This window comes from Miniopterus natalensis, chromosome 17 (assembly GCF_054644295.1).
Source record: "Miniopterus natalensis isolate mMinNat1 chromosome 17, mMinNat1.hap1, whole genome shotgun sequence".
Lineage (NCBI taxonomy): Eukaryota > Metazoa > Chordata > Mammalia > Chiroptera > Miniopteridae > Miniopterus > Miniopterus natalensis.
The window spans coordinates 20,472,905-20,483,393 of record NC_142097.1 but is presented as its reverse complement, the minus strand read 5'-3'; the positions used below and the strand labels follow the sequence as shown (position 1 = coordinate 20,483,393).

General features: G+C 41.5%; 1 protein-coding gene and 1 non-coding gene across 2 annotated transcripts in view; both read left to right on the top strand.

The window, feature by feature from the left end:
* Positions 1-17: 17 nt before the first annotated feature.
* The window catches only part of CCT6B (chaperonin containing TCP1 subunit 6B), a 35,301-nt gene continuing 24,829 nt past the window's right edge, over positions 18-10,489 (top strand). The window contains 2 exon segments of the mRNA XM_087826490.1: positions 18-83; positions 225-336. Of these exon segments, the coding sequence (XP_087682616.1) occupies positions 18-83; positions 225-336 (178 nt within the window).
* LOC148091246 (U6 spliceosomal RNA) lies at positions 747-850 on the top strand. The gene has a single exon (XR_015715965.1). It is a non-coding gene; the product is annotated as a U6 spliceosomal RNA (small nuclear RNA).

Here is a 10,489-nt window from a genome sequence, read left to right as displayed (position 1 = left end):
GGCTTACGCCGCGCCACATGTCCCCGCCCCCAGCCTGCCACGTGGGCGATTGTGAGGTTCGGCTGAGAGACGCGCTGGGCTCGGTGTGGGAGGGTTCGGGTCTGTGACTGGGCCGGCGAAGGCCGAGGTTCCGGGACGCGGTGGCGCCCAGGACGCAGCCCGGCCCGGGCTTCCGAGGACTCCCTGGTGTGCTGATAATGTTAGAGATGATCTAGTCCTTAAAGATCCTGGTTGGGAAACTATATTGTAATGAGTTTGAGGAAGGCAAAGAGCACGTCATTCAACCTACTTTTCTGTATACCCTCTGCCTTGTTTCCACACAATGCCTAGCGCATAGTAAGTATTCTGTAAATATTATTGAATTGAAAAGAGGCACTAGGTAGATATAAAATGTAAAGCAGTGATGGGGAGAGTCATCCCGATAGTGTATCGTTTGAAGTGTATTATCTCTTAAACCTCAGGCCAGCATCTTGGGAGATTAGGATGGCTATTTTTACAGAAGACTAGCAGGCTCAGAGGAGGTTAAGTGAACTTGTTCAGGGTCCAGGAACGGCAAACTATCGGGCATTGTTAGAGAAGTAAGCCAAGATGAGATCCTGCAGGGAGTTACCTGATATGTGAAAAGAACTTGGCCTTTATTGTGTAGGGGAGGAGAGCCATGTAGGTAGGGCCTTATGAAGTAGCAACTACTCTTGAAGCTGGGTAGGGAACAGACTGAGGAAAGGGAACTAATTAAACAGTTCTTGGTGCTGGCTTTGGCGGCAAGTATAATAAAATTGGGACGATACACAGATTAGCGTGGCCCCTGTCCAAGGATGACATGCAAATTTGTGAAGTGGTCCATAATTTTAAGGATTTTTCTTTCCTTATTATTGTATCTATTTGAGATGATGGGTGCTAACTAAACTTGTTGTGGTAATCATTTCACAATTATGTAAGTCAAACCATTATGCCGTAGACCTTAAACTTATGCAGTGATGTATGTCAATTATATCACAACAGAACTGGGGGGGAAAGGTTCTTGTGACAGATGAAGGTGACCTGAACAAGCTAAGTTAGTTGGGGCGGAGAGAAAGGTGCATTTTTTGATAAACATTTAGATTTTAAATGATCTAGACAAAGTGCTCATTTACCTAAGGGTGAAATGAGGATGACTTGAGTGAGCAGGTAGATAATGGTGCCATCAACTGAAATAGGAAATGAGAGGGGAGGAGGCATTCAACGTGAAAAGATGAATTTTGTTTTGAATATATCAAGTCTGGTTGGTTGCATGATCCATTGTTTGAAGTGGGATAGAGTCTCTCATGTGTTGCAGAATGAACAAGGTCTTTGGGATTAAAAGGCCACTGGAGGTTCAAGTCCTAACTCTGGCAGTTCGGTGATCCTGAACCATATCTCTATCACTGCATTTACTGTGTTGTTTTGAAAATCCCCATGACTGTATCTTTTTCCCTAGTCCTGTGCTGTCAAATGCTGTCATCACTAGTCACATGTGGCTCTTGAGCTCCTGAAATGTGACCTGTTTGAATTGAGATGTGCTGTAAGTGTAGAGTACATACCGATTTCAAAGACTTTACAAAAAAAAAAAAAAGACTGCAAAGTATCTCAATAATATATTTATGTTGATTATATGTTGAAGTGATTATTTTTGATACGTTGGGTTAAATAAAAATATATTAGAATTAATTTCAACTTTATTTTTACCTTTTTGAAAATGTGGTGACTAGAAAATATAAAACTGCGTACTTAGCTCACATTATACTTCCATTGGATAGCACTGCCCCAGACTTCACACCAATTTGTGGAGAGTTACATCTGTGCCTTATGTGTCTTTTTATCCTTAGTGCTTAGAACAAGTACTGGGCACGTAGTAGGCATTCAGTAAATATTTATGAATAAATGAATGAAACCCATGAGTGAATGGAATGAATGAATGAAGCTGTGAAAGTGCTAAGCTCTCTCAGAAGGATGTTGATTACATTGTGTCTTTGACCATTTGATATAAATATTCCAAAAAACTCAGGTTCTAAATGTTTGTTTTGTTTGATTAGAACCCCAAGGAACCTAATGAATGATCTCTCTTACTCAGGCCCCTGCTGAAAAATGTAACTAACTGGTAGTTGCATTTCCTTAGAGAAGTGGGAACTACTAGCGAGGAGAATGACCTAATATGTGGTAGGAATAGCAAGGCTTTGGAATCACACAGTTTAGGTTTGAGTTATGATCCCACTGGCTGTGTAACCTTCACTGGTTTTGTTTTCCTCACTTCTCTGGGCCTCAGTTTTCATGGTGAAATGGGGATCAAAATATATCTTAGGATTGTGTATGATAATTAAATGAGATGACATGTTAACTTGCAAACTGCTTGACACTTAGAGGTATTTCAGTAAGTGTACATTTTCCTCTACTCCCCAGCCTGGATACAGTCATACCACTACTGAGTTTAATAATTCAGTTGGTTATCAGTCAAGTATTTATTGAGTACCTATTCTGTGTTAGGCACTATAACAGGAACTGGAATACAACAGTGAAACAAAACACAGAAGTCCCTACCCTCCTGCAGCTAACAGGTTAGTGCAGGAGATACATAATAAACAGAAAGTAAAATGCGTAGTATGTAAGGTGACCGGTGCTATGGAGAAAAAGAAAGTAGAGGGGGAAGACAGGAGGTCCCTGGCAGGGCGAGGTTGCGGTTTTAAATACAGTGGTCAGGAAGGCCTCACCAACAGTGACAATTGAGTCAAGACTGGAAAGAATGAGGGAGAGAGCCATGTGGAGTCCTGGGGTAGAGGGAGCAGCAAGTAAAGGCCAGGATGTGTCTGTCCTGTTGGGAGACAGCAAGGAGGATGGGTGTGGCTAGAGCAGCAGGAGTCAAGGCTGAGAGAAGAGTTGGAGATGAGGTCAGCGGGGTATCCTAAGACAGATCCTGTAGCATCTTGTATACTGCAAAGATGTTGGCTTTTATCGCAGGTGAAATGAGAAGCTAATGGATTATATTGAACACAGAAGTAGCATGATGTGACTTAGGTTTTAACAGAACTGCTATCACTCTGACTGCTGTATAGAGATATTGGGGGTTGGGCTACTGTATAGATGTAGGGGAGAAATAAGGGCCACTTGGGTGCTAACCGTCAAAGTAGTAAGAAATAACCTGAGACTCATGGACCTCTAGGGGATCTGTGGATAGGCTCTGGGGTGTTCTTGAACCTCCTGAAATTTTATATAAATGTTTGTGTATAAGTGCCTTTTTGAAGGGAGAGTTTTCTTGGATGGAGTCTCATGATCCAAATCAAGAGCTAACTTGATGGCAAATAAGCAAGATACCTCCTGCCAGTTCCTAGTTACTCAAAGCCCCAAAGTGGTTAAGTCCTTCCATCAGACCTTGATCCCAAATCCTCCAGGGCAGATCGTTCATGAGCCTCTCAGAGCTTCTGCACCCCTTTTAAGAATTAAGCATGAGTTTCAGTTTAAACTCATCATGATTGTTAAGAAAAAAAAAATCACAGGAAAATGGGTAGATTTTATTCATTTTTCTTGCTACTCACTATGGAAGCTCGGCAGCCACAGGCAGGAATAGGGAAAAGGCTTCACACCTTCGGGGCACTTGTGAAGCTTGTTTGCACTCAGTGGATGCCTTTTTTTAATAAGCTCTGGTCTGTTTATCATGTAAATCTCAGCATAGAGAGCCGATTTTATGGTTTGGTTTGCTTAATAGTCACACAATTAAAATAAGTTGTGAAAAACGGTGGTGTTTGCCAGGATAAATATTTAAAAGGCAACAGCTGTAGGAAGATGTAATAATTCAAATCAGCCCATGGCTCTCTTATTAAAGGCTGCAGACCAGAGTGATTTCTTGGCCTCTCCTTTGAGTATGTCTGTGCTGCAGCTGCCAGGTTGAGGTAGGACAGAGCAAAGAGTCAAGTGTGGCTTTGGAAATAGCTGATCTATGGCACAGGGACAGGGGCTTCTAGGGCAGGGATGAAGTCACAGATATGGAGTGACAGACTCAAAGTTGCTACCATCTCCTTTGAACTTCTAGGTTGGTTTTTCTGGTGTGAAGTCCTGGTGGTCATTTTTTTAGAAGGCAAGTTAATAATTTTCAAAGGACAAATGTATTTTACAAAGAGATGAGCCCATTAGGGAAGCAGACTTCAGTTCTGTCTCTTCCATTGGACTCTGGGCTGGTTGATAGGTAGCACTGGTGACAGTTGGTTTTCTAGCTCTTCTGGTGGCAGAGGTTGAAGACCAGGTTGAACATTTCCTTCCTCTCTTGTTCCTCATGCCATTTTCTTTATACCAGGAGAGCCCCTACCCTTCTCCTCTGGGAGCTTCCACCCAAGCCCTCTTACTGAGGCCTTCCAATTGTGCAGCCCAGTATGCTCTCCCTCCCTGCCGTCAGCTCCAGTCTTGATCTTGGTGGTTGTAAAGCAAAAAACTCTCCTTTCAATTTCCATTACATACAGCTCTTTCTGAATACTACTTAACTTCTGACACCAGGCATGTGGGTTTTCTATGACAAGCAATTCTGTGACACAAGCTGGGTGTCCTACAATTTAATTCAATTCTGACACTATGTACCTGAAGTTCGTGTCAGACTCCGTAAGTTAAGGGCTCAGTTACACAAGACTGCCCCTTCCCACCACATCAGACGGTAATCAAGTCCTGGATGTTACCTGTGCTCCTGTGTGACTGGCTGTGGATCAGAGCTTCCCATAACCCCCTTCTTGGGTTTGATTAATTTGCTAGAGAAGCTCACAGAACTCAGGAAAACAGTTTACTTACTAGATTACCGGTTTATTATAAAAGGATATAACTCAGGAACAGCCAAATGGAAGAGATGCAAATTGCAAGGTGTGTGGGAAGGGGTGCAGAGTACCTCCACATGCTCACCAACACAGAGGCTCTCGAGCTCCATCCTTCTGGGTTTTTGTGGAGGCTCCATCACATAGGCATGATTGTTTAAATCATTGGCCATTGGTGATTGAGCCCCCTTCCCTCCCCAGAGGTGGTGGTGGGAGGGGGCTGAAAGTTCTAACCTTCTAATCACACTGTTGGTTTCAGGGACAACCAGCACCCATCCTTAGGGGCTTTCCAGAAGTCACCTCATTAACATAAACTCCAGTGTGGCTGAAAGGGGCTTGTTTTGAATAACAAAGGACACCTTTATCACTTACCACTCTAATCTTTTAGGAAATTACAAGGGTTTTAGGAGCTCTGTGACAGAAGCCAGAGGAAGGCCAGGAAAATGTATAGGTATTTTTTATTATATATCACAATATCACAGTGATACACAGGTAGGAGGGTTCTTAGGGAGTACCCAGATAGCATAATATCCTGAGAGGGTAAAATTGGGGCTCAGAGAATAAACTGACTAGACACCGCATAGCTAGTGAGTGGGAAAAGTCAGACTCTAGACATGATCAGCCCTATTTAATAATAATAAATAATTGGGTCCTGCCCAATTTCTTATACTGTTTACACACAACCAGATTGTAGTTTTCTTGAAGGTAGGGCCATCTCTTCATTTATTCAACTAGTATTATTTGAGTGTCTGTACTAAAAGCACTTTAATCCTCAGTAATCCCAGAAGGTAAAAACTATTACTCTTCCTGTTTTGTAGTTGAGGAAATTAAGGGTGAAGTAACTTACCCAAAGTCATGTAGTTAAAAAGTAGTGGACCACAGGGCGTGGTGTAACTGTTGTTTTCCAGTTGGAATGCCTCGGAAACTAAGTTATTCTTGCTGCCATTAGAGGCTACTAAGGAATAACATTTATTGCTGGTGAAACAGGAAGGCAGGGCAGTTTGAAGAGTCTGATAAATTTCTAAAAATATGGCTTCCCAACCCAGCCAAAGTCTGAACAGCACCCTTGAACTTGACAGTAAACTTCTTTAATTTTAATTCTTCCTATTTTGGGGATCCTCTCCCATTTTGCACATTTTATTATTAAATAGTCGAGAGACTATTGGACTGGGAATCAAGTTACATCTTAGTCCTACTTTATTAATGAACTTGCTGAGTGACCTTGGACAAGATGTCTAAAATGGAGGTAATAATTATTTTACTTATCTGGGGGTGTTGAGACTTGAAAATAAAAGGGAATGTTAAATAACAGTGACGAGGGTAATAGTAGGGACTTTGGGATTGTTGCCTTGAGCAAGTTCCTTCACTTCTGAGCATGTTTCCTTATCTGTAAAATGAAGATATATACCTTACAAGGGTGCTGTGAGGACCAGAAATGGTGTATGTCAAGCCCTAGCATAATGCCAGACACATGTAGGAATCCAGTAAATGGTAACTATTATTAACCTGACAGCCTGGCTTGGTTGATGCTCCTTATAACCATACTCTTCAGAACAACAAACAGCACACACACAACGAAAACAGTCACCATCGCCATGAACCACCCAGTCAGTGCGGTCCTCTGAACTCCCCTAAAGGTGACCGCTGGCTCCCCACTGCGCTTGTTGCCTGCCAAGTGCTCTTAGTACGATGGAGGTGCAGCCAGATGGAACAACTTTCCTCCTCTAGACTGGCGGTGCTTTCATTGAAGGATGGCTGAGTGCAGGACTCACTCTGAAATAGCTGTGACTGCCAAGTGACAGGCGAAATGAGCCAAACAAAATGGTGATGGCAGAGAAGGGGACTGAGGACTGAGCAGCTGGGAGGCGATGTGCACTTGCTGACTCTGATCTCACTCTGCCGCTGATTCACTTTATTCCTCCTCTCCACTTACGAGGCCTCTAGGCCATCAGGACTGCTCACTGGCTCCCGCTGACATATGACATAATTCCCTCTTTGCTTGTTTGGTGCCATGGAGAATTCTTATTAGCTGCTAGATGCGGAGGTGGCCCATTACGCTTTAGAGCCTGTTGTGTATGCCTCGTGTGCTGCTTCCCTCAGAATAGGTCAGGGCTTTGTGTGCCAGGGAGGGAAGCACAAGGCAGGAAAAGATTTCTAAGCCCTTTAATCTGTTCAGCTGACTTCTGGTTCTGACTTCCAAGAGGAAGGTTGGTCTTTTTTCACTTTTCCAAGCAACTTTCTGCTATGTGGTTCTTTCTGCTATGTGGGTATTTATTGAGCTCTATTATGTGCCTGGCATTATTTTAGGTTGTGAACAAGACATACAAGCTCCCTGCCCTTAGTGGAGTTTACATTCTGGCGGGGAGAAATGTAATTTACGTACAAATGAACAAACAAATTTAAAATAGTGGTAAGTTTAATGAATTCATAGAATAGAATGAGAGTGGCAGGAAGTGAGAAGATGGTGTTCATGCCATCTGAGAAAGGGACATTAGGGCTGAGAAGTGGATGAGAAAACTGCCATGCTATTTCCACCCAGAGGGAACCACAGGCACAGGTCCTGAAATGGGATGTCTGAGGAACAGAGAGCTGGCCAGTGAGAATAAATGGGGAGACAGTAGCAGATGAAGTCAGAAGATAGGTACAAAGTAGGTACCCATGGATCACATTCAGCCCACCTGGTGTTTGAGATGTCACTAAAAACTAAAACAACGTTTGCAACTGCTCTTGAAAATGAAAAAAAACACACAAAACCCACACAGACAAAACTTGGCCATCCAGGGCACTATTCCTGAATGATAGTGATTTGTTTCAACATAGAGCCGTTACGCTCTCTTGTCCCCTCTTATCCCCCTTTAATGGGAATGTGGTCATCAGTTCATAAGTAGACATTTGAATTAGGGATTGCTGAGTGCTACGTAGGCTTCACGACAGCCTGTATTCTGCCTCCCGCCCACCTAAATGTGATGGAAGATTATAATGAAGGGTTTTAAGTGACAGAGTGACTTGATCTAAATTTTTAAAAGATCACTCTGACTACTTTGTTGGTAACAGATTGTGGCTAGGGACGGGGAAATGGATAAGTTAATGTGAGATGCTGGTGACTAGGACCAGTGGAGACAGAAAGGAGTGGACAGATTCTGGGCATATTTAGAAGTAGAGCAGCCAGGACTTAACTAATGCATTAGATTTGGGACTAAGAAAAGGGAATGGAGCATGACTCCTAGGAGTAAGGTTAAGTCTGGGGCTAAATTGGGAGTCATCAGTATATAGGTGGTATTTAAACCCGTGAGTATGGATGAGATCACCGAGGGAGGAAAGGTAGAAAATACAATGCAGTTTCGGAATTTTCTTTTTCCCTGTTCAAATGTAAAGTTTCTAAATTTCTGTTATCATACAGGCTATAGACTCTTAGTATTAAAAAGCAATCTAAGGTCATCTTTCTAGTCACCATTCCTACCCATATATTTACTCAAATCCCACCTCATACAACATCAGCTGGGATGCTAGCTAATTGGTGCATCATTAACAGGAAACATACTGCTTCCATTAAGGCTTTCCATTGTTTTTTCCCTCATATCAAACAGGTAGGTAAGTCTCTCTTTTTCTCTCTCCAAACAGGGACAATATAGAGAGTGAAAGGGGACACTATCATAATTACACTAAGACTTCCCTGGGCAAACCTTGCAAGCAAAAGTAATAATACTTTAGCTATCTCTGTCTCCAGATAGGGAACTATAAAAATCTTGAAAAGGTGAGATGCCATTTGACTCATGGTAAAATTAGGGATTTAGAGTTAAAAGAAATCTCAAGAAAACCATCTGCTCTATTTCCCTCATTTTAAAGAGGAAATTAAGGGGCACTGAATTATTGGCCTATGATCAAGTTAAGTTAGTAGCATGGGGCAGGGAAAGACCAGATACTATTAGAAATATTTTTATAGCACTTAATATTTTAAACCTCTTCACATGTCATTTGACTCTTACCACACCCTGTGAGGTATTATCATTTACAGTAAAGCAAACTAAGGTTCAGAGAGATGACTTTCCCAAGATCACTAACCATTAAAAGCTAGAATGGAAACTTGAACCTATGTTTTCTCTTGCCAATTCCCTTGTTCTTTCTGTTACTCCATACTAATCTAAAGATTATTACTATTAAAGGTTTTAGGTCTAAATTATATTTTTTCCTGCAATTTTAATTCCACAGCCTATTATTTTGTTCCCTGGGATGTAAAAAGTAGTCATTACTTCCATCATTAAATGAAAGCGTTTTGTAGATTGTAAAGCACTGGGCAAATGTACATTTGAAGGCTAGTTAGGAAATCAGCACTTTTCTTCTCCAAGTTAGAGGAACTGTATTAAATTGGTAAGTGGGTGAGAGGATTATCTTTGTAGCATTTATAACAATTCTAATATATTGTTGGCTGAATTATGGGGTTCTCTAAAAAGAGAACAAGAGACTGGAAGAAATCCTTGGGACTAATTCTTATAGTTTGGGAACATTGGTGGTATTTGGTCTAACGCCAAAGCCTATTTGACCCAACTCAAAGAGGTATAAAGGAGCTCTCCAATGTGTGGAGGATTAGGAAGGATCTAGTAACTCCTGTAGCTGTTTACATGGACCTCAGATTTAACAAGGATTCATTTGATTTTGGTCAGGGCCCCATCACTCAAGCATTGGGAGATTTTTGAGCCTTTTGGGCTTCCTAAAAACTCAATGGGGTTTGTGTGTGTAGTAACATACCTGACAGTACTTAAGCTCTTCAGCTGTGTTACAGTTGCGCACTCAACCACCTCAAGAATATTCAATTGTTAACTTAGAGAAAGTTCCAACTCTTTAGAGCATGGCAGTCGAGGCCCTCCATAATGGTTCATAATCAACCTTTTCAGTAACTCCCATTGTCAGGAATGAACACTGCTCTAGTTAAATCATTCTGCCCACTACCTTCTAAGCATGTTTATTTTTTCACCTGTCTACCCTTCTCTATTTATTCTTTTAAAAAATATTTTTATTGATTTCAGAGAGAGGAAGGGAGAGGGAGAGATAGAAACAACGATGAGAATCATTGATTGGCTGCCTCAGGCACACCCCCTACTAGGGATAGAGCCGACAACCTGGGCATGTGCACACTGGGAATACAACGGTGATCTATCTCCTGGTTCAGTGTAGATGCTCAACCACTGAGCCACCCTGCCTGGCTATACCTTTCTCTTTAAATCTGCAGTTCTTTATGGTAGCCATTAGTCACATGGGGCTAATGAGTACTTGAAATGTGGCCAGTCTAAACTGAGATGTGTTGTTAGACACACCCAGATTTCAAAAATGTAGAACCCCCAAAATGTAAATTATTTCAATAAAATTTAAATATTGATTACATATTGAAACATATTTTGGCTATATTGGATTAAATTCATTAAAAATAATTTCACATTTCTTTCTACTTTTTCATGTGGTTACTAGAAAATTTAAAAAATGTATGTGGCTTGCATTTTATTTTTAAATGGACAGTGTTCTCTAGATCACTGGCCTATCCTCTTAAGCCAGCAGAGAAGTGGACCAACCATTCAAGCCCATCTTTGTACTTTCTCATCTTCTGAAATAATAAAAGCAAAGACTTTCTGCCAAAGGCAGCAAGACAATTAATATTCTCAATAATTCTTAATATCAGATAACTTCTTTTAGGC